This window comes from Drosophila persimilis, unplaced genomic scaffold, assembly GCF_003286085.1.
Source record: "Drosophila persimilis strain 14011-0111.01,24,50 unplaced genomic scaffold, DperRS2 tig00000124-arrow-pilon, whole genome shotgun sequence".
NCBI lineage: Eukaryota > Metazoa > Arthropoda > Insecta > Diptera > Drosophilidae > Drosophila > Drosophila persimilis.
In genome coordinates this window covers 12438549-12465455 of record NW_020825294.1, presented here as the reverse complement: position 1 = coordinate 12465455, position 26907 = coordinate 12438549, and the positions used below count along the sequence as shown (strand labels likewise).

Below are 26907 nucleotides of genomic sequence, written 5' to 3'. Positions count from 1 at the left end.
TACACAAAACCACAGAGCTGAACCGACGTGCTGAGCATGCAGGGGATTCATGAAACTGATTATGGTTAAATTTAGATTTGTTTCGTGGGTCAGGTGCTCCACGCACAGGGTTGCACCCGGCTCTATTTAAGTATAATCTAAATAGACCCAAAGAGTGATTTCATGCAGAAAAGTTAATGGTTTGGCGTGTCGGACGTGTGCGCTTCAAATATACTATATTATTATTTGTTGTCGCAGAACACAGAACAGTCCCTTTCATTGGGATGCAGTATCCACACATATGTACACACAAAAAAACTCATAGAGCAGTAAAGCCCTTAAATGGTGGATTAGTTTATGGACTTCTCTTGCAGAACAAAGTTCGTTTGGCCTAATCTCCATGCCATTTATAAGAATGATGTCGGTTCGCTTATGGGAAATTTGTTCAGGGGATTCGCATTAGCAAAACACCGCTGTTACAGAAATCCGGCATTAACTTTTCGGGTGTACTCGTAGTTTGATGCCCGTTTGGCCGGATACAACCAACAACCTGAAAACTGCTTTGTTCGGATATGTTCATTGCATTCGGTTACTTTTATTCTTCTACTAGTGCATAAATTAAATTTAACAGCAAGTTCTGAGAGTTGAGTCTGTGGTTTGTTGGTGGGGTGATGGGGCGTAGCTGTGCCTCCTTAATCCTCCGACACTTTCCTTTCCCCTCTCTGCTCTCCGTAGCTCCCGCATTATAGTGACGGCGATATGTAATTGCATATGTGTGGAAAATCATTAGATTATTTAACTTATATGATATATGGAAGAGACGGAAGAAAGTCTGCGGGTACTATACAACGGACTCTAAAAAGATTTTCCGATAGGTAGAGATTATGTCGCATGGACCGTCCAGGGACTTTCTAAGGTAAGATCCAGGACTAGCCGCTTGACTTAGCTTTTTAAACACTTCTGGAATTGAGTATTCCTCTCTTTCCCGAGCAGTCGATCGGCATATCGCGAAGGCAATCGAGATCGAGATCGAGAAAGCTCCATGATGATGTCCTGTTTCAGGAAAAGAAACCACTATGATCCCAACTAGAGATGTGGAAGTGAGCAAATAAAATAGACCGAGACTTTCTTAGTTTTCTCATTTGTTTATTATCATTCTGTGGTCATTCTGTATGTTTGTTGAAAGAGTAGAAATATCTAAGTGACCGACATAATTGATTGGGATTAGTGTCCGCGCTAATTGATCACGATTGCAGGGCGATTCCATCGTTTCGTCCCTCCATCTCGGTCTGCGTTAATTAAATTACTAATTTGACTCGGTTATACAAAGCACTTCTAGATGCACTGCAAGTTTGTGTGTGGGTAGTGCGTGGGTTGGGTTGGGTTTGGGTTGGGTGTGGGTCGGGGTCGGGGTCGTAAATCGTATAAAAACAGTATTATGTGTGTATATCCATAGCTATTGTATAGTTTGGCAGCTGCGGTCCGACCGACTATCAACCGAATATCTTATCGAAACAGACATGGCAGTAGGGCTTGTCCTTCTGCTCCTTGAACGTGCCCTTGTTCAGCTGCTTGAGGCAGAAGGCGCAGACGAAGTGCTCCGGGTGGAACTTCTTGAACATGGCCGTGATGCAGCGTCCGGTGATGGGCTTCGAGCAGCCGGCGCAGAGCGATCCCCTCTTGGCGTGGTAGTGCGTCTCGCAGTAGGGCAGGCCCTCGTGGTCGAAGAACGATCCGCCCTGGAAGGGTTGCCGACAGTCCTGCAAGAGAATGCAAGCAAATTTCAGTAAGTCTTCCGCTTCGGACAAATTGAAATGGTTACTGCGTCATAAAAACGAAACTACAATCTAATGGCACTTGATGAGATGAGAGGATGAGCACATGAGGATTATGATGGGGTTGGGCGAGAAGGAGAGCCTTTTTGGATGATCTATTGTGGGCCAAGTGGCGGTGCAGCCGCCGTGCGAGGCTAATTACGACCATAAATTAGTTGGCATAATGCATGACCGACCACCACCAGCAAACCGATCGAGCTGTACATATAATATTTTCGGCACTTTTTACGCCTGGCATGAAAAACCTAATTACAATTTATTCAGACAAGAAATGTGCCAAAGTAAAATATTCTCGAATGGACAGCACTCGTACCCAGCCTGGCTCCTGCCCTGCCCCTGGCCCTGGCACCACTGTCCCCAGTGGATGGCTAATTGGCAACACAAAAGTGAACAGAACGAGAAAACAAGACAGCATGAACTTTAAATATGATAAATATACAAATCTCATACACACATAGTATGGGATCTCTGAGTCCGGCATTTGTTTAATTTTCTTTGGCTTTTGGAAAAACATTTCAGCAACAGCAACAACAACAGGAGTCTTAAGACAATAACATTTTGCGCACGCTTTTGGCCAACTTCCAAAGAAAAAGAAATGGGAAGAGTGAGAACAAAAGAACCTGTTCTTTTGTCGGCCGAGTCCGATTCAGCCGGATGGATGGGAGGGCATTGGAGAGCGCTTCGGTAGCTATTTTCGGGTTCCACTGCCCTCTCCCTCTCTCTCTCTCTCTCTCTACAATCAATCAAATTTCCATAAACAACAGGTGCAACAGTTTCCTTTGAGGCATCTCATAAAAGTGCTCTGTGGATTATTCGAAAGTGGGCCACAGAGCGAAACAAACAATCAATACCGAATACACCGAATATACAGCAGAAATATACCAAAGTGTGGGAGAGTCAATGGGGGATTTCTACAATATGATATCTGTGATATCCTAACGATTGCACTTCTGAATGGCTATTTTTGGAAAATATTTTGAGAATCTTTTGCACTCCAGCGGCCAAGAATGGACGAATCCGTCCGATTTTAGTCTGGCCAATCAATTCGATCAACACCCCGAGATCCCCATTATATCGGGGCCATAAGCAGTGCGAATCCCATCGCCTACACTTATAGTAGACAGGGATGGGGTCTCGGATGGGATGGGATCCGGCCGAGGGCCGAGCACCAGAGGCTAGAGCGTATGATTCTCGGAACGATACTCGTACGTAAGCAGCGAAAATAGTTTCCACAAGTAATTTATTCCCCCGGGCTTCCGCTGGGAGGTCGAGATCGCTGACCAGAAGATCCAAATCTACGAATATATAGTACATATACGGCATACAATATTGTAATTTGTTTAACAAGAGCAGCAGAGCAACAGAGCAACAACTGAGGCGACAAGCGACAGACGACAGACGACTGGCAGACACACATGTCAAGGTCAGCACACGCTGACCCTGACCTTGGCACGAAGTCCGTCCGCCTGTCGTCTGTCGTCTGTGGGGGAGGAGGAAGGTGGGCGTCGAAGCCTCCGCCTTGAAAAACAGAAAAGGCTTTTCCACTTTTCCCTGCTCTCCCCTTTTAACCACTCTTTGGTGTTGTTTCTGTGCCTTTTTTATGTTTTAATATGTAATTATTTAAATTTTATTTACAAAAACAAATTACAATATTGTTGCTCATCTTCATAAACGATTAAATTTAAAAAGTACCTAAAGACTTAAGCCTACCAAAGTTTCATAGAAAAGTTCAACAAGTCAAGAGGGGGACAGGGTCAGGGGCAATCAGAGACCATCATGGAGGGTGGCTACTGTATCCATGTGTATACGTTCCTCCAGCGGCACCTGCTGTGGCAGCGGGCCAGCTTGGAGATGGATACAGATACAGATAAGGGCAGGTAAGGGCTTGCTCGGTCGCAGTTGGTTCTTGCATGCTGGATGTTGCCAATACTGCGGTGCTGTGGTGCTGTGGTGCTGCGGTGCTGTGGTTCTGGTTGTGGTTGCAGTTGCTCCTAGACCCGCAACCCGAAAATAGCCAGAGACGGACGGCGGGCAGCTGCTGCCCCAGCGGGGATGGTGGTGATAGTAAAAAGCGAGCGGCCACAAAAAGTGGCACGCAGCTCGCGCATACTCGTACAAAAATGTGTCTGACTGTATCGTATCTGTATCTGGCTCTGGGTCTATTTTTGTTGGCTGCTGAACTTCATCAACAGTATCTTGCTTCTTGCTTCTTGTTGATGTGTGTGTGCGTGTGTGTATCTGGCTCCCTATTCCTCCTCATCCACGCCCACGCACTGTGGACACACGGGCTTGCCCTCCATGGCATAGAAGGACTTGCCGCGCACAGCCTTCTTGCAGTCCTGGATAATGGATAATGGATGCATGACGGATGACGGATGATCGTGCGAATGCGGAATAATTACATTAATATGTTCTCGTAAATATGTGGACATCTTGATATAGACATCAAGGGTTTATGACTGCAGCACTTACCCGGCAGACAAAGCAGTCCGGATGCCACTGCGAGTTCAGGGCGGAGATGTAGTTCTCCATGATGGCCCGGTTGCAGCCGTTGCACTTGGGGGCAAACATCTCGAAGTAGTCGTTGCGGCAGTAGGGCTTGCCGTCGCGCTCGTGGAAGCCCTCCTCGCCGAACTGCTGGCCACACTGGGCGCAGAAGAAGTGCTCCGTGTGCCAGGTCTTGTCCAGGGCGGTGACGCACTTGTCCAGGATGGCGCCGTTGCAGTAGGCGCAGCGCGGGCTGAACAGGTTGTGGTAGTCCGTCTCGCAGTAGGGGAAGCCGTCGCGCTCGAAGAAGTTGCGGGTGCCCAGCTCCTGGCTGCAGTGGTTGCACGTGAAGTGCTCCGGGTGCCAGGTCTTGCCCAGGGCGGTGATCACCTGGCCGACGATCGGCTTCTCGCACGCGTTGCAGCAGCCCTTCTGCACTGTGTTGACTCCTTGGCGACTCATGTTGGCCTGTAGGTTCCCTAGCATAGAATCGAGCTGGTCCTCGCGACTGTCCTCGACGATGGTCGTCTCCTCGATGGTCTGCGTGAGATGTGCCTGCTGGCTGCCCTTGTTCGGTCTGGCGTAGTCCGTTACCGTCTGGTGCTGCACCGTCGAAGAGTGCTGCTGCTGGCTCGAGTTCGGGTAGTGTCCGCTAGCGCCGTTCGTTCCGTTGCTTCCTCCGTTGACGCTGACCTGTGGGGGGCGGGAAGGGTGGACAAATTAGTACTATCTTCCCCTGAACGACTGAAATGACTGAAACGACATGGATGGACAGACGGTATCCTGGACCCATCCGTCGCCGTGCTGCGCTCTTACTCGTGCGTCGATGTGCCTGCCTCGACTGAATCAAATCTTGTGCGAGCGCTAACACAAAAACTTTTGCTTTTAGCCGCAGCCACAAAAAATATCAAAAATAATTCTTCTCTTCCTCTTTCCATAGATTCTCCTGCCTGATTTCTTTACATGAGTATGTGTATCTGTATCTGTATCTGTATCTGTGTATTCGTGTAACTCTGTCTGTGTTTGTGTGTGGATCTCGTTGCGCACGACGCTCTCCTCATATGAAAAGCATTTTTCTTGCACGTTGACGTAGTTTTCATTCTGTTCATTGCCAAAAATACGAACACTTTGTGGTGGGGGCGGGGACGGGGTTGGTCTTGGGTGGGTGGCGGGGAGGTGCCTTCTTCCATCTGTATATCTGTGTTTCTGTCTGTACATGTTTGTGTGTGTGTGTGTGTGTGTATAAGTGGATCTTGTCTGTCGTTGTGCGAGTTTCCATTTCAATGTTCATTTTTCTTTCATAAACTTTGCATTTTCATTTAGTGTGCTGTTGGTGTCGCCTCTTTTTAACAACATAAGTAGACGCCTAATTGAGCGTATGCTGCTTCCGACAGGTGCGGAACAGGCCCCGAAGGGCAGTTGGGCGCTCGCGAAGGGATTAGGTTTGATCAATTTCACAAATGCCCCTCTCCTCACTGCTGTTGATTCCACTGGGATGTTGCATCCGCGCTTAAACGGGGCAGGCGATTGTCCGTTTAATCAACTGATTTTCTATTGGCAAACAAAAAATCCCTCGCTCCTTCTACTACGTATAGTTGCATTTTCGTATATTCGTTGGAACAATTTGGAAACTATTTCTCTTTTTCTAACTCAACATCGGTGCATTTCGGGATTTCACCTTTTAAAATCTGAAATCGCTCGTGGCGAATTGTCCCCTTTCGCTTATGGGAAATTTGTCCAGCGAATAGATTGCAGTTTCCCTAGTGGAACGGAATAGAATACAGGTAATTGGAGAAGAGCTCATCAACGATAATATCCACAATGGCATCCACCGTGTAGGCAGATGTCTTGTTGTCTCATTTTTGGGGCCCAACCCGCAAACGGGCTCGCCCCGCTCCTGTACCGTCGCCAAAGCAATTGCCATTGGGTTGGGCGATAGCGATGGCGATGGCGATGGCGTTGGCGGGTTGTTCGTTTTTCAATATTTCGTTGTGCTATTTTAAAGCCCAAATCGTATACAAAATAGACAAAAGTAGAAGCCGAAATCGTCGCTTGGCGCGGACAATAAAAATGAACGCCGACCGGCTGGCCAACAGGATTTCCCCATAAAAAGCGCATGGGCGTGTGCCAGAGCCAAACACGATGGAAGCGGTAAACAATCGCTAGCGAGTGGTGGGTAGAGGGTGGATGGTGGATGGTGGAAGGGCGGAAGGATGGCAGGAAGGAGCCGAAGAGGAAATCTCGATCAATGCGAAAGCAGAGAGCAGAGCAGATGGGGAAATGCAAATTCGGGCACTCTGGCAGTGCTGATGATGATTACGATGATGGCAATGAAAAGCCAACTAAAATATAGAAAAATCTATACATATATTTTCGTATACAAACACACACACGCACACGAACACACAGGTACGTGTGCATGTGTATGTAGATCGCATAATTATATGGATATTTGGTTATAGAAAAAGAGAGACCTATTCAAAAATAGCCATGCAAATGATTTGCAATGAAAAACTAAAGCAAAGCGGCGCTGTGGAAAATCTCTGTGTTGACAGCGGCCAGGAAGGAGCAGGGTGGTGGCAGGGGTGGTGGCAGGGGGGGTGGCAGGGGGGACAGGCGGAGGCAGGAGGAAGTGCGGCCGACTAACTGTCCGTTTGTGTCTGACCAAAGTTGTGTGTGGGCGACCCCTCACCCCTCCACCCAGCACTCCGCCGGGGAACCAAACGGACCACGAGAATATCCAATGCGGAAAATGTACACGGGCCGTGTGCAATATTGTTTATATCCGAATATATTTTTATGTTTTTCTTGTTCTTTTTTGCGCTTTCCACACACACACCCACACACACACGCACACATAGAGAGAGAGAGATGGAGGGAGAGCCTATTTCGTTTTCATATTTATCATATCAACAAAAGTCACGGACACGCCTTGCCTTGCCTTGTCCTTCCCGCACCCACCAGTCCCGTGGGGCCGTGTGGCAGAAAATTGAAAATGATATTAAATAATTAACAGACACGACCTCCTCTACATATACACATGTACATATATATGTATATATATGTATATATATGTATATATATATATACATATATGTACATACATGTCTTCTCTCGTCAATGACATTGAATTGCAATTTACTCGGATCCACAGATCACAGATCCCCCTGCCCCCCATTCCACATCAGACACATTCACTCGCCCCAATCGGTGTCTGCTTGATTGCAGCCAAGATTCTGCTAATTCTGTTGCTGCGCGGCATCGCATCGATTGCCAAAAGAATGAGGAATATATACATTTCACTTGCTAATTAATTATTAATGAATGCGATTCGAATAACTAAGCGACAGAGCGATAATACCTTCTGCATACCTCTCGCTAAGTGCTTGGAAGGAACACACGAGTGCGAAGGCCGTCGGAAGAGGGATTTACCCTTCCCAGAAGGGCTCTCGCCATCCAGAATACTGAGAACTGTCTTCAAGCGTTAATAAGAGTGCGGACTATAAGAGTGGATACTCTTCAGAATCCTTTAAATGGGATACCCTGGAAGAGAGCCAGGGCCTCTCAGGTTCGGAGACGCCTGACATTTGTCGAAAACGAGTGCCAATCCTATCCTGAAGCTCCTTCCATTCGACGTTAACTGGTTCAGTCTCGAGAGCTATCACTTCTAAGAGCAGCTTGGAATCGAAGAATTTAGAGGTTTGCTTGTTCCAATCCTATTTAGCACTTCAAAGGTCGACCGGTTTGAAAGGAACAAAATAACAAACATAATCGATCGAAAATATGTACACATTTATACTTTTCAGCATCGAAGATACTTATGTACTTCCTTCTGTGGGATGCAAACATCTGCTCCAGATCATTATACCCTCTGAAAGGGGATCGCTATCTAGTTCTATTAAAAGACAGCCACCACTTTGAGTGTCAAATAAACCACAAGCCATTTGACATTTTAAATATTATCAAAACCAACATAAAATAAAACATTTTTCATAAATCAAATGGTCCTCTGCGGCGGATCAAAATCTTTCAAATATGTGCGTTTGATATGGCAATTTGGCTATAAAGATACAGATGCAGGAAGAATCGATCTGCTATGGAGTTGGGAATTAAAATCTCTGGACTTCGACGTGCCAGGGCTACGAGTATGTTAAGGGCATACAAATCTCCAACCCCATAAAGTACATACATTTATATATACATATATAAAATACGTACTATATCCACGCTAAGGACGCCTCCCTCCAGCCCTGACCCAAAAACTGCACCATTTCAAGAGGAAGAGGAAAGGAGCAAGCGGGCAGCAGTAAAAAAAAATATATTTTTAAAAATGTCCGAATAAAATTCGGAAGACATCTGTTAAGATACATCATCTTCAAGATGTTGTGTACACGTTGTGTTCTACAAACGAACGTCGAAGTACAAAAAGAAAATATTCTAATCCGCGTGAAGGCTGTGTATCTTTTGGATACACATATTTGAAGATGTGCAACGCAGAAATAATAAAGCGAATGGTTTGTTTACTCGAATTGATTGATGGCTTAATTAAAATTGCAGATACACTGTATAAACAAGCAAGAACGATGGGATCTATGGGGTACCCCTACACAGATTCCCATTGGAGCGGGCACAAGCTATTCAAACTAAACCCCTGTCGATACATGGCCACCTGTGGCCCTTACTGTCCAATCAGGACGTGGATTTACTGTGGATGGATGGTGAGGATATTTCTCAGCTTCTGGGAATCAAGAATATAGTGAACAAGCCTGCCATCATAGTAATCGGACCTCATTAGCTAGATCAATTTATGTATTCCATAAAAAGATCATATCCACCTTCTGTGGATGTCAAAGTCAAGAACCATCTGCCCATGGCACGAGGACGATGTGGACGAGGTGGCATCCGACTAAGGGCGCTTGACTGCGATGGGGTGGGGTGGAATTGGATTGGGTCGGGGAACCGGCCCGCGGTGTCCATTGGGTTCGCTTGGTTGGCCTGCGTCACACGAGTTGCGATGATAAATCTGTTCGTTTTATGGTTTTTATTACCGCCAACAGAGCATTGGGCGTGTTGTTGTGGGCTAAAAATATCTAATATCCACCTATTTGAGGGCGAGAGAAAGAGTCGATTGAAGAGGAGCAGAGACTCCGCCTCCCTCTCCCTCTCCGGCCATATGCAATTTGTTTTGACGCTGTTCAAAGTGAGCGGAACACCCCTCCGACAGGTGAGAAAAGTGAAAACATTTGTTCGGATTGCAACAAACTAACAGCAAATTTCATTAGACAATTTTTGGGCTTCAGGGAGAATGGAAGGAATATTTCTTTGGGATACTAATTCGTTTATTTAAATGCACTCCAATAAACTACCTCTAGATCGGTATCTCTAGATGCCACAATGAACTTTGGATACTGAGAGTAAAGGATGATTGATAAGAGTGATCCTATCTACTGGATACTCAAAAAACGCTGCGATCGGATCGGATTGCATAGCCAAAACTCTCTCCCAGTGTGACTTAGCAGTAAAGTGTGCGCTTTGTGGTCTCTCCCTCCACCTACCGGTGGACATCGGGCGTGGGTTTGCTCCGACTGGTTTATACGTATTTTGTGATCGGTAAGCTTCGTTAAATTTAATGAAGGGCATTGCCCAGTGGAATCTATGTTCTAGAATTCTTAAATGGGAGACTACTATTCCATTTCAACTAGACTGGTATCTGAGATCAAGTTAATCGCATTCCACGCTTCTTCCTGGCCATCTTGCGTCTATCCGATGCCACATTCCTCCGAGTAACTTTTTGTTTGTTCTTATCTTAATCTTATCTCCTCGTGCTATGCTAATATAGAACCATTGTCTCAATGGTATTCCTCATTATCTTTTACTGTGGAGTGCGTGTGCGTGCTTTTCTTTCTTGCATTTAGGTTCTTTTCTGATCAAACATAATTCCGCACTAAAGTTCTACTCCTGCAACAATCACGCGTCCTCTGGCTGGTCTCTAGTCGCCGGTCACTCACCTTAAAGTCGGATAGCGATGCCATCAGGTCGTCCAGTTCCTTGGTGGCCTGCGATGTGTATTCCTGGTGCTGCTGCTGCTGCTGGTGCTGGTGCTGGTGCTGAGGTCGCGGTGCGACACTGTTCTGTGTGTACGAATCTTTCTGCTGCACAATCTGCTCCTCCAGCGAGCCAACTGCAAACATGAGAGAACACACATTAGCAGGGTTAAGACTGAACGGCTGTGGGATTACAAGGTAAATACCTGGACCGTCGGGTCCTGTCAGCTTCTCCGTCTTTGTTTCGCGCACTGTGATGGTGACATGGCGTCCGGGCGTTGGGGACTTGTGTCCAGATCTGCGTGCGAATAGAGAACAATTGACTTAGTGGCCGTTCGTTCTGCTCTGGTCTGATCTGCTTACCCATTGGGCACGGCGTAGATGTGGGCGTTGTCCAGCTCGTTGAGCAGGCTGTCCATGGTGGGGCGCTCCTCGACTGTGGCATAGCTGTTGAACGTGTTGTACTTAGAGACTGGCGTGCTGTAGTTGGCTGGCACATCGATTTCTGCGAGGAATAGAAGGATACGAGTCATATATTGCCTTCGATGGAGTCTAAGTTGTGTCGGGCCTCACCCTTCAGTCCCTTGTCCGCTCCTCCGTTGTTGTAGCGGGCATTCTGCAGATCCTGCAGCAGCGAGTCCAGCTCCGACAACCCCGAGTTGTTCTGCCCCACCGCCGAGGCTGCGGGCTTGCGTGGCAGGGAGCCCACGCCCTGGCTCGGGTAGCCGTTGCTCGGAATGGAGGAGGAGCCATTGAAGTCGCCTACCGTTGGGGAGCGCGTCTCTGCGCTATAGTGCTCCTGGTACTGAAGGGAGATCGGTTAGAGACGTGGCTTTAGGCGAAGGTAGCGCGGGTCTCCTCCGCTGTACTCACCACCTGCGGTTGGGCCTTGCCCCTGAGGCTGCCATAGCCTGGTGTATTGTCGACGAACTGCTGCTGCTGCTGCTGCTGATGCTGCTTCGGTTGCACGGTTCCATACTGGGGCTGAGGCTGTTGGGGTTGACCCGGAACACTGTTCTGCAGGTCGGCTAGAAGGGCATCTGCAAAGAGGGAAATCACTTCGTAAGTAGTTGGTCTTGGCAATAGAAAGAAAGATCTTAGGGGCTACCAAGATTGTCGTAATCGCCATAGTTGGCCATGGCCCATATGAAACTGTGAATTCACTCTTTCCGGGAACTCTGGTAGCTTCTGCTTAACTCCCCAATTCCAAGCACCTGGCACTGCGCCTCTGACGCATAGCTCTTTGATAACTGAACGGAGAATCCATTCACTCGACTGTTGTTGCTGCCTGGCAGTATCTTCGGACAAAAGTTGCTTATCGGCAACGTTCCGTTTGTTTGTTTTCTCTCTTCTTTCCAACTAGCGCTAAGAACTTGGGACCTTTCCACAGCTCTCGCCTGTGGTGTGTGTCTTGGCTAATGGCGAGGGCGGGAACTGAAAGCTTGCCCCATAAGTGCGGCAGATGACCAGAGATGGTCGCAGATAGGATCACTCGAGCATCACTGTGCCGCGTCTTATAGGAGCGACGAGGGCGATTAGAGCTGCTGGGAGAAAGGACGTGCCAACCGTGCCAATCAATGGATTGCATTTTGGTTTGTCAAGAATCCTAGGCAAACTGCAGTTGCAATAAAGCTTCAATTTGATAGGAACTAACTTGTTTTGTAATACAGTATTTGTTGGAGTCTTAAGCTACAGCTAATCATTCGTGCTTGCTGCAGACGTAGGCCTGTTTGTCGAACTTGACCCCACGGCCACTGAGCGGGTTGGCCCCCGCAAAAGGGCATGAATGGCTTTATCATTAGCCCCACATTAACACCCACAGCATCGAATCGAACAAACAGTCACGTCACGAGCGACGAGCGACGAGCGACGAACTTACCCAAACGTCTCTCAAACGCGCCCACTTTGAAGCAGTCGTTGAGGGGCGTACTGTGGAACGACGATGATATCAGTTTGGCAGGCATCGCGGGCGGGCCAGGAGGTACACAGAAACACAGTTAACAGCTAACGAATATGGCCAGAAGCGAAGATGTTGAAATATTCCTCTTATTCGATTCGCACTTTGTTGCCTTTGCCGTATGCTAAATTCCGCTTCGGACTTCCACTGGACCACTATAAACGGTATGCGTTTAGTCGCAGCACAACAGCAACAGAAACAGCAACAAAATCAGACACAGACACAGAAACAGAAACGGCAGCAACAACCGAAAGTTCAGTTGCCATCCGAGCAAATTTGATCACTGAAAACTCAATCAACTCGAAGAGTTGGTCCAGAGCTGGACCAAGCCAAACAAAGTCAAGCCGAAAAGACACCCACACTGCAGCCACACCGAAAACTGGCCAACGACGGAGACAGCAAGAGAGGGACACGGGACACGGGACACGGGACACCGACGGCTGTCTACACACAATATTTGTTTGATTCAGTTTTCGTGGGTCGAACTTGTCGAGCGGGCTAAAAGTCGCACCAAGTCTAGAAATATCGCGAAATCTACGCGATGCCGTAATACTACGAGCTTGTGTGTTGGTTGATGCGTATGGGTACTGGCACTGGTGTGGCTGTGAATATGTGGATTCCTTATGGACGCTATACACATATTTGATCAAATTAATGTTGTTTGCATTCTTTTCGCTTATAATTTGTCTGAGAAGGGGCAAATGGCCGAGGAAATGGCGGCAAATGGCTATGAAACATGAACATGTTGTTTTCGGATGGGGTTGGGGCTCCATCATACTTGTAGAACAGGATAGGGTATACCCTTTCAACGCAATGCAGAGCAAAAAAACATCGATGACTCTATGAAAGCTCTACAGAAATATCTCCGTTGGCTGTATGTTTATAGTCGCTCTCACGAACTCTCAGGGGTAGCCGTCACCTTGAAGCAGCTGTCATCTCATCGCACTCCCACACATCCAATCCGTTACTATCCACCAGCAGGGGGAAAGAGGGGAAAGCGGGGAAACATGACAGCAGGCGCTTAGGGCATCAAATAAATCTTGGATAAATCTAACAAAATTCTTAAGGTTCAAAAGTTGATGGTCCGACTCTAGAGGGAGCACACAGCATCACACCTGTAGGCCAAACAGAGAGCGAGAGCGAACGGATGGGATCCCAAGAGTAAACATATTTCCCACTCGCTCAATTGAATGAAACGATTTTGAGTTATATAAAGGAAAATAAGGTGTGACGCGATTTATATTATTTTTTGGCAGCCACATCTATAACGGATATAATAAAAGCATCCGAAGTGGGGGAGCAGGGGGCCTCTGGGAGGGAGGGCGCGAGGGGGAATATTGGGAAGCGAGATCGAGCAATTTATTTCGCAATATGCTTATAAATAGTATCAAATGGAAGATCGAACATGTGGTTGACGGGGAAATCATTCATTCCGCCATATGTGGGTATGGTCTGTACGTCGGGAGGTCGGGCGGTCGGGCGGTCGGGCGGTCGGGTCCCAGATGGCTTTCGATTTTCTGGGATGTGTCTGGGTCTGGGAAGGGGGTCTAAAAATAGGACAGGGCAGGGTTATCAGAACGTCACGCAACAGTGGGTCACCGTCGAATATGAAGACGGGGACACACACGTACATACATGTACACAACATTTATGTACATTTGTATGAATATTGTATGCGGTGGAGACGGGCCAATGTAACTGAATTTAAAAGACACTCGGAATATTATTTATATGGAATGCAATGGAACGATTGCAATTAAAATCAATTGAAAGCGATGGCTGGGCAGAGTTTCACTCAATCAAGGCGTCGGAGAGGAGAGGAGGGGAGAGGCAGAGCACATGACATACAGCAGCTGTTGAGATGGCAATGACAGCTTGCTTGCACAATGCTGCAGTAAGAGAGAGGGCACCACTACATGCACAATATGCTGTGCACTGAGGGAGAGAGAGGAAGAGAGCGAGAGAGACGTGGATGCAGGGAGAGAGCGTGGGTGAGCAGGTGAAGCAATGTTGTTGTTCTGCCTCTTCTCGCTTCCACACACTTTACACACGCCCCGACCCCGACCACGACTCTTCTCTGTATTTCTGCATTGGTGTGTTTTATGCGGCTCCTTTTTTTGGCACTTTCGTTTTCATTTGCTTTCTGTTTCGATTTCGGTTTCGGTTTGTTGCCGTTGTTGTTGTTGTTTTAATTGCTGATCGATTGCGTACGGTTTAATTAAACTCCCACACTCTCAGACACACGCACACTCATGCACTCGCGGGACTCATTCGCGGACTCTCGAGTCAAAGCAAAGTCGCTCGGCAAAATCTTGAAAGCAACTGAACAAACTGTAAAAACGACGACCGACAACAAACGGCGCCGATGCTGAATAACTCAAAGCATAGCCAACTCAAACGGAAAACTCACTCGCCTCGCGTGGCTATGTTGTCGAGTGTCTCGACCCGCGGGATATCTCGCACTCAGTGGAGTACCCATTGTGGGTACTCTATGTATGCACTTTCTGCAAGCACAGTGTTCGGTGGCCAACCACCTTTTGAATAGTTATCCAGGCTCTAGGAGAGCGGGAGTGCCAGCCTCGCCAGGGAGCCTAATTCTGACTGCATTAATTACACGATAGCGATGACAGCACTATTTATGAGTCCACAAGCTCGAGTCCCCCTATAGTGGCTGTAGCTCCACAGCTCTCTGGGAAACTCTTCATTCTGGGTATTACACTGATAGGTATCAACACCATATACCCTTGATCTCTACGAGTCCCGGGTATGAGCAGTTTACAGTTTCCACAGCAATGGACAACATAAGACACAGAGATCTCTCTCACTCTCTTTCTCTGTGTCTCATTTTCACTCTGATCTTTTGGTGTTTTGAGTGATTTTTTTTTCGGTAGATGAATCACTTGACTTTGAAACGAAAACTAAAATTAGTAAAACAACAAAAGCAGAACACAGAAAACAGAAAATGAGCAAATAGCAACAAATTGAAATTGCTTTTATTCCTTCTGTTTTGTTTTGATCGCGATTTGGCTCAATTGATCTTGTGGATCAAAGGTTAACAGCGTACATAGATTCCACAGCTCGGATTCCACAATGGGCGCGAGATTATCAAAAAGAAGAGCCCGAAGGCCCTCCTACCCGTGTCAACCATGAGAACTGGTTCTGCATTACCGATAAGCTCTTGACGTGTTTTTTTAACTCATTGTTTTCTGAGCTTTTATCCAAGTCGACTTCCGCACTGGGACTGTCAGACCTCTAATTTATGGGATCATATCACCCATCAATATCAATGTAATCAATCAATTGCGGCTCAGATACCGGTGCCCGGAGGCGATCACCACAGCAATTATTGTAGAATATCTTCGGTAATCCCCCTACACAGGTGCACAATACTCGTATATACTGAATCAGTATACAGTGCGTTACAAGACCATCCGACCAAATGCGCGGGGATTGTAATTAAAGGAGAGCTTGCTTTGCAATTCATTTACTCAGTAATAATTAGGGACATAAACTGGAACCAGACGGAATATTGTCGACAGAAAACACGTGCTAAGCCACTTTGGGAGAGATAAATAGATTGACAGGGAGGAGGGGTAATTCTACCTGTCAATCTTCATTTCGGATAAATCTTTCAAATTATGGATGCCACTAGATTACGCGATATCCAGGAGGGACAAGATGGTTTCTCTTGCTCTAAAAGCTTCAGAAAACTTCAAAAACAGAAAAGATAAATATTTAAATTCATACTAAATTCTCAGTGTATTTTTAACATCATTTCACTAATGCCTTATATTGTTTCGGGGGATTTGCCTGTCTGATACTTTTGAAACGCGCTACCTATACACTACAGGCATATGGATGTCCATACAATACATACAGACAATGTGTGCGAACAGAGTGTCGTGCCTGGCAATAAATAGAACAGTGTTCGAATGAAAACCACTAACGCCCACTGCCAAGAATTGGTTTTGCTGTCGCCTCAATGGGAACAATGATCCAATGATCTAATGAATGAGTCGCGTAGTAAGGTCGTCGACTACCAGATACCAGATAGTAATGCGAGTGAGCCCCACACCTCCACAGCCCACAGCAGACTCCGCTTACCGATTCTCATTTCAATTGATTCACTTTTCTGACTGTTTCTGCTGCAATTGAGAGACCCGACGAGACAGACGATGCGATGAGGACTGCACGGCGACGCAGTGCAAACTGAATTGGAAGTATTCAAATGAAGCTCCGACAGCTGGAGAATTCACTTGGCAAGCAGTCGAGGGGCTGCTCGTCTTTGGGTAATTAACAGTACTCCCAGCGTGTGGGCCAACAGTATAGCAGTCGCACAGGCAGCATTCCATGGCCAAGCCTCTCAGAGGCGGCAAACTTCAGGTAGCCGAAAGGTATTTACCCTTCTAGTTGAGGTGATCCTAGGGACTCGATAAAACGTGGATGCGTCGAACAAATTTGCCATAAGCAAACTGGCACATTCGCATAGAGAGTAGAACAATAATAATGTCGTCCGAGAACGTAAATGTGCTACCAATGGAGCTTTCTCGCACTCGGAAACATCAAGGAGCCCGCTCTTTCGACTCTCTTTGAGCGAGTCTTTCAAATGGAAAGAAGGGTATAAAGTAAATGGTATAAATGCAAATGGTTTATAAGGTATAAAGTAAAGAATGGCCACAGTACACTGAGAACAACCGAAACAGACACTAAGAAGAGTCCTACGATCCAACAAACACATACCTTATCATAGACCTTTAGGAACAACACAGGAAGGTAGACCACGGACAGGCAATTCAAGGGAAAAGAGGGGCGGACGATGTGCATCGTTTGTGTTACAATTACGTCACCCCCTATGTGTGTGCGAGTTTTGTTTACATAGCCGACGTGTCGGCTGATGTTAACTTGAATGCCTCTCTCTCGCTCTGTCCCGACTAACGATTTACTCCGTAGATTTGCGACATTCCGGCTGCAAGTACGTTGAGCAGCGCTAGAACGGAAAATACCATTCCTTTGCGGACTAATGTCTGATGTCTAATCTCATCACCCTCTTCAGAGTCTAATTTCGGGAATTTTATTATGATAATGCCAATGCCTGATGAAAATTCGACAGTTTGCTACATTTATTCCCTACAATTATCTACATCCCAACTACATGTCTCCTTCTTTACACGACTACGATTTTGCATCAAAACTGTCCTCTTTTTGTTGCGAGACCGCATTTTGGTGGAGATCAGGAGTACGTACGTTTATGTGCTTGGGACACTCCCCAAAATGTGAATTGCACACGATTTTCACATGAATTCTACACCGAAATGGTTTCTGCTTAAAGCCCCAAAAGTATGCCCCACATACTTGAACAAGCACTGCAATTCATTTTGTTTTCATTTAAACTTATCTCACTCGGGAAATTTTATACGAGCCTTGGTCCTTGTGCCCGCAGCCTCGCCCAATCTAATAAGCTGGATTTCAAGGCACACATGGTCCAGGAAACTTACCTTTCAAGAACTTTATTGACCTCATAGACCCTTGCTTCTCGCATTTTTTTAAACGACCTGCCTTCGGTGAAACAAATTCCCGAATACTCATGTATGTGTCTAGCAAACGAATGTAATGTCCGATCTCAATAATTTCGCGACCCTCGTAACTCTCTTAAGAGAACTATCCAGAATAATGTGTTGTGCGATTTTATCCACTACTAACTACCCTCCTCTCCTTAAAATACTAACACAATTAGGCGGCTCCTAGTCAGAAACATCCCGACCGAGGGGCTCTGCCGGATGACGCGATGCACATATGAATACAAAAAGTCCCTGGCTTGCAGGAAAACCAAAACCTGAAGCTTTGCAAAAAGAGCCCAAATACAAATTAAAGAGTTCCCCCTGTGGAATGTGATGCTTGGATGTCTAGAATCTGCTCGGCTGCAGAGTCGAGTCCCATCTCTTCTTCGTCCTGCCATTCTGTTCAGCTATTTCTGATATTTGAGTGGATGTGTGCACACGTATTCCGAGTGCTCTCTTTAGTGTCCATGCTTTCCGTGTGTCCATCTACTTTAATCCGAATTCCAACAGATGCGAGGACAGCTGGAAGCGAGAGGTTGCAGCTGGATAGAACATCCTTTCGGCTCTCATTAACAAAAAACAAATAGAAAATAACGATGAATAACGATCTTTCCCAATACATTCGATTGCTTTATTTCTAGAGAACCTTTCTGAACTTTCTTTGTTTTAAAATCGCATCGAGCAAAAGGAACACAATCAGTATTTCAGTGAAATGACTACGAAATGTAATTAAAACGAAAGAAAAGTGAAATACAACAGAAATTCGTGCACGTAGTGCCTCGAGTCGCAGTCAAAGCAGTCAGTGGGCAAAGAAATGCTGAAGTATACGGTTCTGTTCCTCGCGTTGGTGTCCAGCGCAAAGGAAGGCTGGGGCCGCGAAAGGTTCACCATTGAAACACATGATGGTAAGGCTCAAAAGTGAAGATTTGTACTTCAAATAACGGAAGAGGAAATAACGAATTTCTGCGGGAACAGGCAATCACATTGGAGCTGTCCTGAAATCGGCACCATTCATCAAGATCGACGATGGATACTACTTCTTTGGGAGGGAGTCAGTGAACTGGTACGTGGCCTACGAGAAATGCCGGGAGCTGGAAGCCGAGCTGGTTACCTTCGAGACAGACGAGGAGTTCGACGCCATTGCCAGGTATCTAAAGGCAAATGCAGATCGGGGCAACTACTGGAGCTCTGGGAACGATCTGGGCAAGACGGGAATCCACAAGTGGTTCTCCAATGGCCAGCGGATCAACAGTCTGAGATGGGCTCACGGACAACCCGACAACGCGGGCGACAAAGAGCATTGCATTCACTTGGGCTACATATATAAGGACTCCCAAGGATTCGAACTGAACGATCGTCCCTGCGCCTACGATGGAAACAGTCTGTTCAGGTTTATATGCGAGGCGCCGAAGCTGGAGACAATATCGATTGTTGTGTGGAAGTAGATCGGTGGAGTATCGGTCGAATTCGATAATAGTGTGAAGAATTTCGTATACAATTATTGTACGGGTGAAATATGGTTTTGGATTAAACTTTTTATTAGAAACCAAACATTCACTTTTGTTAACAAAAGTTAGCTTTTGACAACAAAAGTGTCTGGTGTCTTGCTGGACATCTGGTAGTTATTGGTATTGGCGTGGTGGGAACTAGAGGTCTTCTAGAATGGCTAAAAACCGGCATTCAAAATAACAGCTCTTAAAATATAACGCTGCGCTGATAGAGTTTGAATGAATGAGTGCGCTCACATAAGACTCGGACGCACAACATTTAAAAGAAGTAGCACGAATTGAATGTGTGAGAATTACGATTGCTTTTCGAATGCATTTTCTTACATATTTGCAGCAAAAAACACAAGGATCTTTTCCCTGGTCTAGTTTAGAAAAGCAATGCAAGTGGCGCCCATATGAGATTTCTTTCATTTCGGTTTCCGATCTTCATTCTAGCGCATATAACCGAATGCCCTATCCCATTTACATAAACTCGTTTAATCGTATGCCTTCGAATTCGATTCGAGTGCATTCTATTGGAATTACGAGTATGTTGCGAGTGAAACCATGCCGCGCAGATCTCTGATCTGCACAACTGGGTGGCTTCTTAATCCTCCATCTCAATGGAAGATGAGCAAAGCAGAAAGATTGGAAAGAATTGAATATCAATTTCACTTTTATTTAAACCGGGAGATATGTACATCTGTTACGTGGATAGATCGTGTCCTCCATCGTCATCTACATCTTTCGCTTCCGTCCACCTAGACAACAGATCTATCCTGCCAGAGGACTTGAATTGGGAATACTTTTGTGGATACTTACAGCCAGGCAGAATGCCCTTGCTCCGAGCTGTACGATATGGCTGTCGTGCTCCTGGGTCGATTTTTCCGTACATTGTTCTATCCATTGCTCCGATGGAGGGATTCGCTTTCAGCTCACTGGTTCTTTTTTGCGGGGAAGTCAATAAATAACCAAGGAACTGTCTAATGACATTTTTATTTTGTATCTGAGGTTTGTGTTTCTTTTATTTTGCCTGCTTTTGTGGCTGGCTCTCATCTACCGGCAGCTAAAAGTTTCATTTGAATTATTTATAAGCGCATTTTTATTTTTGGCCTTTCGGGGCTCGACGACGGATTTGTCGTTTTGTTTGCATTGAGTTCTGCCTGTCAGTGTGGATTTTGTGGATTTCGTCGATGGGTCGTTGTTGTCGTTGTCGTTGTCGTTGTCGTTGTCGTTGTCGACAGAGCTTTGCCCCCGAGCATACATGAAGAAACTATTGTAGGCGCCCCATTCCCTGCTCCAACAAATGGTTGTCTAGGGAGTGTGCCTTCGGAGTGCATTTGAGAGAATGAAGCGACGAAAGGTATATTTTGGATGGAAAATCACTGCAGCTGATTGACCATTAATCCCCAGTGAGCGTTTGAGATCAGAAGTAATCAATCAGTGAATGATTTGAGATGAAAGGAATATCTCTTCAGCCTAAGAAATGCTCCCCAGACAATCTGCAGACAGAAGATTACATGGGGATCCCTTAGACCAATAAACTGAACCTGGAGGAGTGAGGTGAGGTCTCTTAATCTATGTGATCACCAGATCAAAAGCCATATAGCACGATCTATAAATCAGCTAAGGAAGGTGCGTGCGTGGGTGGGTGGGTGAGTCTCAATAGATGATCTATGGATCCAACAGTATTTACGATCAACTGCGGATACATAGTACATATACTAGATCTATGCGCAGATCAAGTTGAGCGCCAAACGATCCATAAAGACAGATTTATGGAATCATAAAAATACCCAAACGAACATCCCGGCCACACATTTTGTTTCGTTTCGCGTTTGTTTCAAACAAAACACGCAGCGACGACACATTGGAAAAGGTAAAAAATAATAAATATAAATTCTGAAACTAAAAACAAAGCGATACCAAAAATACCCGTCAACGGGATGGGATAGAAAGGGAAAGAAAAGGAAAGGAAAGGCAGGGGAGGGGGGGAATCAAGGTTGCCAAATTACGTCAACACCAATGATTGGCAACTAAAAATACAACCAAAGCCAAAAAACAACTACAATTTCTGGCAAATCAAAGGCGACGTCTCGGTCGTCGTCTTTGGATCTCCTCTCTGGCATGAGAACGAGCCCGTGACTAACGAAGGGAGACCCAAACTGGGGAGAATGGGGAGAATTAATTGAAAATGCGGCAATAGATTTCCGCAGAGCCTTGCCAAAAAAAAAAAGAAGAAAGATAGAAAGGTGAAAGAAACCTGCGAAACTCACTATCCACGTTCCAGGCTATTTTATAAACACATAAGTTTCCCTCCGACCGACAGAAACACCTATGGGGAGTGGTGGGGAGGGGAGGGGAGGGGAGGCATTACATTACTCCGTGCGGATGGATGATGGGCAATGACGTTCGTTGGCAATTGTTTCGGCCAACGGTCTGAGGTCTGGGGTCTGGGGTCTGGGGTCTGCCTTCTACTACGAGTCTCCGTGTCTAAAAGTCAAAGGCACGAAAGGAAATTCCATGAGATCGGTGCGATCTCAATATAAATATTTTATTAGCGAGTAGATAAAATGTGTGCGTGAATGCGGGTTGCGAGTGTTGACCTTGCTGAAGGCGCAAGAAGGTGAAAAGAACAGAGAGCGGGCCCAACAAAAGCAGGAGGGAGAACACACCGCGAGACTCGTGATCTTCGGGCAGATATATTAACCGATCTCTGGGCATATCTTTCGGCCTTTCTGCCGATAAACCAGCCCAATTTATGGCGTACATTCCCCAACGGATTGTCCATGGAGTACCCTTCTGGAATCTGGCGTGGTGATAAGATAAGTGGGGCTTTTGCGTTACAGAAGTGGATGGTGGTGTGGATTGCAACAGAAAGTACACAAGTATTTAACAAGGGATTTTCCTGGAGTTTTCCCTGCTTTGAATGGTCTTTAAAGTGAGCTACGAGTGAGCTACAAGGAAAATACATAAGGAATGTGCCAACAAGTCCCCCCCCTAAAGCAACAGAAACAAACACTAATTGAAATTTAATGGCTTAGAGATAAGAATCATTGTGTTAAATGTGCCGGAGAGCGATCGGCAGAGATGGAGGGAATAGGAATAGGAACCTGCTGAGCAGCAATCGAAATTCGACATTCGAACAGCGATGAACTCATTGCACTAAGAATAAGCTGAGGAGAGGTGCTAAGTAGTGGCAGATTAGGCGTGGACTGAGCCGAGAGAGGAGCTTCAAACGGAAGTTATCGACAGATCTTGCTTCAGGCCAGACAGTGGCATCAGCTCTGCTTCGGTCGCATCCGAGAGATCCGGGAGATTCGAGAGATACAGCAGGGCCAAAGAAAGTGCTTTATGTGGGTGGGCAGGGGCAGGGGCAGGGGCAGGCCAGGGCAGTCCGAAAGGGGATTCTCATGAGTGCATTCGATTGAACACCACAACAACAACGAAATGTTTATTTGTGAGCACTTTGTCAGGCGTTTGCGTTTACATCATTCTCCAGCGTTTCCATTTGCTTTCGTAACCCGAGATACTTTTGTAATTTTTCCCCTAGGAAACGCTACGCTCCCTTCGCTCCCTCCCCACTGCTCTCTGCATTTCGAGTGCTTAAAATATGTGAAATATGTCATAATTTTAATAGATTAAGTGGGCACAATTTAATTGGTTTTGTGTTTTGTGTTTGGTATTTTGTATTTCTTTTCAAGCATTTCCCCTCCAGAAATACCCAAAACAAATTTCCATCTCAACGCCTACGATCTAATCCGTTCAGTCGGTCGGTCCCCCACAAAATTAATGACGGCCACCAAATCTCTATGCGCTGCCACAAGGGGGCAAATGCCTCATCTATCTGGATGTCTTGTAGCTTTCTAATTGGATCCATAATTAGTGCAAATTAAGATGTTTGAAGGAAAGCAAAACATTGTCCGTTAATCTGAGTAGATCCCAAATCCCCAATGCGATTTTTAGCTACTGGCGACATTCCTCGCCTATCTTTTATCTTTTATCACTTCTTTTCGCATTTTTTTATCTGCTATTTGTCTATCTTTGCTACTCTGATGTTTTCCTCCGAGCAAAGTAAACAATTTCCCACGCTACCACCTGCCGCAATATCACCAACCGAGTTCCAATGATTTTTCATCAATTTGTGTTGACTTTTTTGTTGCTTCGTTACGCGTCTGCGAGCATTGAACACTTGACTGATGGATGGCTTTTGCTGGTTTTTATTGTTTTCCCTCACGATTGCACTTTTCCGCACTTTTCAATGCACTTTGACAGTTTGTTGTCTCTAATATTTTGTTAGAACCGATGATACGCGCGCGCACCGCGCTCTCTATTGAGTTAAAGGCGTCGCGAGCGACTAAAACCGAAATGGAACCGACCCCATCAAATGGGGGCTCCATTAGAAATAGTCCGCTCTCTGAGAGCCCCTTCAGACAGAGAGAGAGAGAGAGGTTAACAATCTTCTAGCGCTCTGAGAGCCAGCCGATTTTCATTTTGCCTTCGGAGTCAGTCGCTTTTCATTTTGTTTCGTGGGGCCTGCGGCTGCCGAAGCATCGACTCGACCAGACCGCAAGTGGGAGGCACACGGAAAAGGAAACCAAAGCGGAGGCAAAGATTGTCGTACGGTTGTTGTTTGTGCGTGTGCACAGTGTGCCAACAGTTATTTGGAAAGGAAGCCACAGTCCGTAAATGGATAGAGGAAATCGTAAGTCAATTCATTTGCATTGGCGGGGTATGAGGAGTACTGCGGTTATAGTGGTTGATTACAAAACAATCATTCGTTCATTCTCGTTGTCTCTTGATGAACCACCCTGTAGGTCTCCATGACCTGTGGGGTAGACAAAGACGGTATTTAGGGGTCTAGGGTTCCATTTTATATCGCGTTTTGTACCAGTGTGCGGCTGCTGGGCTCCCAAGCTAGAGAGTGGCACTCGCTAACCAACGCCAGCGACCCTTAAAGCCAGACAAACCCGATCTCAAAAGATCATACCAGACAGCTGCACAGTCAACAGCTCTTACAGTGCGCACACGCAACACGAACAGATCTGGACTGGGCAGACATTGCGTGTCGAGTGGGTAGACGGCTCCATCAATGAAGTGGGCGCGCGCTCACTAATGGCTGCGAAATTGATGCAAGTGTGGCACAATGCGGAGAAGACGAGGAGCAGAAGCATCAGTTTCCTGTACGCGATCTGGTGATGGCACTCTGCAATTTTCAATTGTATGCGACCCACTGTGCGTAGGTGGATTGTCAGTCAGCTGGAATTTTGGAGCTGCATGCGCGTGCTTGTGTGTGCGTGTGTGTGACCTGGCCTTTCTTTACTTTACTCATTTCTCAAGAATGTCTGATCAGCCAGAAACAAGCTCACACACACACAAACACACAGAGGAACTGGAAAACAGCAAAGAATTGTGTCATAATGAAAATAAAGTAAGCTTCCAGATACACTTATGAGACGACAACTTTTTTTGCTGATGATGACTAAAAGTGTGCGCGGAGTGTCGGTCGTTCCAGAGAATCGAAATGGAAGGAGGGAAAAAACGAAAAACAAATAAGAACACATTAAGTCGGATGTTCGTCCAGATCATTAACAAATCAAGGGTTCGTTCGCGTTCGCGTTCGTGTTCGGCAATCGGGAAGAACCACACCCTCGCACGACGATATCGTTTTGTGTGCAATTTCCAGGAATGAACAGAGCCCGGAATGCAAATGTAAATAGGCACTCCGGCTAGTAAATGTGAATAAGAAAAGTAGGCTGATTGGTTATCACTTGGCTTGATTAACACGATAAGAATCCATTGTCCAAAATTATTCATTCGCCACTTGGCGGCCGTTGTCGGGCCCGCACGGAATGCTAATTAACTGTTGACCTTGAGCCGCAGCATAAGTTTGTGGCTTGCACTGCTGGAATGTTGCAGGAAGTTTTGTTTCACTCACCTAAGTCATCCATTGTGTTTGCTAGTGTATGTGTGTGGATAGCGCTTTCTGCTCCAATTTCGCCGCACAGTCAACCCAGGGAATTCGGTACCTAATTGATTTTGATTGATGGTAAAAGCTAAGCCAAAACGAAAATTTTAATCCACGCAAACACTTTTTATTTGCACTCCGCCGCCGCGATTCGTGGAGTTTGACTCTGCTCTTGGAATCGAAACAAATTTCTGTCGAGGCAGAGCGACTATACGTGATACGTGAGTTTCGCCGCGAGTTGGAGACGAGTTTTATATGAATCACTAATTTTGGAGCGGCGCGGCCATAAACAATACAACATCAACACTCGCACACACTCACATACATGGGGGAGAGTAACAGCTGCTTTCGCGAACCGAACTACTGACTCGTTCGCGCCACTAACCATACGTATGTGCCAGTTCAGAAAACGCAAAGGTACCAAGCTGCGACAGCTCCCAGAGCCGAAGACCTCTAAAAGCTCTCGATTAAATTTCTGTTGGTCTTAGATTTTGGCAATGTTTTATGATTAGTTTTGTTTGTTGGCTTAATTTATATCTTCATGCATCCCACTCTCAGCGCATGCGTTTCCCATACCATTATTACTAATAGTCCTGCTCCATTTCAGAAGAACCTAAGATGAACTTCTTGGAACTCCACGACGACTGTCTGGACAATATTTTATTTCATTTTGGCTTCGACGAGATACTGCCGCTGTTTAATGAACTCCATACACGTTTCGATGAGGCCATTGAACGTCAGCTGCACCGGTTTCGCGACTTGCAGTTCAGTATGCGGCATCCTCCTCCCTTTCATGAGGGCTTGATGCTGTTGCTGGGTCGCCATTTGAACAGCCTGCACATAACGGTAGGTTACTCGACCAGCGACAAAGATTTCCTTCGATATCTGAATCCCCTGTGCCAAGGGGCGTCGGAGAGCCTGCGCCTTCGGGCCCTCAAATTGGATCATGCCAAGTGGTCGCCTGACATCGTGAATGCTGTCTGTAAGGTGGCACGTTCCCTGCTCTTCTTGGACATGCGTCACTGCGATGTGCGGGATTATCAGATAACACGGCTCTTGGAATCGACGGATAAGATGGAGGCTCTGGCTCTGCTGCATGTGCACAATCAGACGGGAGACTCTTATCTGCAACACAATGTACTCAACAGGGTGCCAGCTCTAAAACTCATCCATATAACAATCCTCGGAATCTTGCCGTTTTCACCTGAAGAGCTGTCCCAGCAGTGTCCACATCTTAGCTTCCTGATTAGCGACTTGATCAACAGAGAATTCAAAATCTACGGACCACCAGCTTACTTACAAGACTACTATAAATATTACCATGAATATTTTAAGACCCCCTGAGGGTTACTAAGTAACATTTTAAATGATCTCAAAATAAAACAGTTCACGCTGAAACAGTTCGATTGTGCTTGGTGGTTTTTTTTGTTTATAATTCGCAATATCGAGTATTTCAAATCACCCAATAGTCCTGGCTAGCTCGTAAAATTAAACCGAATATTAAAAACGAGGAATATGACTTCTAGTCATGGACAGAGAACAATTGACCCGATTTCTCGATCAGTGGTTATTCAAATCTTGAATCTTCAAGA

At 46.1% G+C, this 26907-nt stretch overlaps 3 protein-coding genes across 9 annotated transcripts; 2 read left to right on the top strand and 1 right to left on the bottom strand.

Annotated features, from left to right (window-relative positions):
- Positions 1 to 1104: 1104 nt before the first annotated feature.
- LOC6597956 (leupaxin) lies at positions 1105 to 25539 on the bottom strand. 6 transcript variants are annotated; one of them, XM_026987894.1, is made up of 9 exons: positions 23465 to 23638; positions 20170 to 20413; positions 11219 to 11385; positions 10919 to 11150; positions 10709 to 10850; positions 10552 to 10643; positions 10310 to 10482; positions 4287 to 4994; positions 1105 to 1739 (listed from the first exon to the last, which is right to left on the bottom strand). In XM_026987894.1, exons 2-9 carry the CDS (start codon positions 20252 to 20254, stop codon positions 1473 to 1475), a joined length of 1866 nt encoding a protein of 621 aa, XP_026843695.1. In that variant the 5' UTR covers positions 20255 to 20413; positions 23465 to 23638; the 3' UTR covers positions 1105 to 1472. The 6 variants fall into 6 exon arrangements, with proteins under 6 accessions (XP_026843695.1, XP_026843694.1, XP_026843697.1 ...); XM_026987893.1 differs by lacking the exons at positions 20170 to 20413; positions 23465 to 23638 and adding exons at positions 12225 to 12457; positions 14514 to 14579; XM_026987898.1 differs by lacking the exons at positions 1105 to 1739; positions 20170 to 20413; positions 23465 to 23638 and adding exons at positions 3428 to 4153; positions 12225 to 12457; positions 14514 to 14575.
- On the top strand, positions 18637 to 19402 carry LOC6597957 (C-type lectin 37Da). Its single transcript, XM_002023124.2, has 2 exons — positions 18637 to 18765; positions 18836 to 19402. The coding sequence occupies exons 1-2, from the start codon at positions 18675 to 18677 to the stop codon at positions 19303 to 19305; spliced, it is 561 nt and encodes a 186-aa protein (XP_002023160.1). The 5' UTR covers positions 18637 to 18674; the 3' UTR covers positions 19306 to 19402.
- LOC6597958 lies at positions 23923 to 26713 on the top strand. Of its 2 annotated transcripts, none has more exons than XM_002023125.2 (2): positions 23923 to 24052; positions 25926 to 26713. In XM_002023125.2, the coding sequence occupies exons 1-2, from the start codon at positions 24037 to 24039 to the stop codon at positions 26657 to 26659; spliced, it is 750 nt and encodes a 249-aa protein (XP_002023161.2). In that variant the 5' UTR covers positions 23923 to 24036; the 3' UTR covers positions 26660 to 26713. The 2 variants fall into 2 exon arrangements, with proteins under 2 accessions (XP_002023161.2, XP_026843700.1); XM_026987899.1 differs by having other exon boundaries at positions 25923 to 26713.
- Positions 26714 to 26907: the final 194 nt, after the last annotated feature.

What these genes read in the sequence shown, in the direction of transcription:
- LOC6597956 (XM_026987894.1), bottom strand. Translation starts at nt 20,254, where the DNA reads ATGGATAGAACAATGTACGGAAAAATCGACCCAGGAGCACGACAGCCA. An exon ending in CAAGGGCATTCTGCCTGGCT is followed by an intron (nt 11,386 to 20,169) that starts GTAAGTATCCAC and finishes CCCTCTTTGCAG; the next exon opens with ATGCCCTTCTAGCCGACCTG. An exon ending in ATCTACGCCGTGCCCAATGG is followed by an intron (nt 10,644 to 10,708) that starts GTAAGCAGATCA and finishes ATTCGCACGCAG; the next exon opens with ATCTGGACACAAGTCCCCAA.
- LOC6597957 (XM_002023124.2), top strand. Translation starts at nt 18,675, where the DNA reads ATGCTGAAGTATACGGTTCTGTTCCTCGCGTTGGTGTCCAGCGCAAAG. An exon ending in CACCATTGAAACACATGATG is followed by an intron (nt 18,766 to 18,835) that starts GTAAGGCTCAAA and finishes CTGCGGGAACAG; the next exon opens with GCAATCACATTGGAGCTGTC.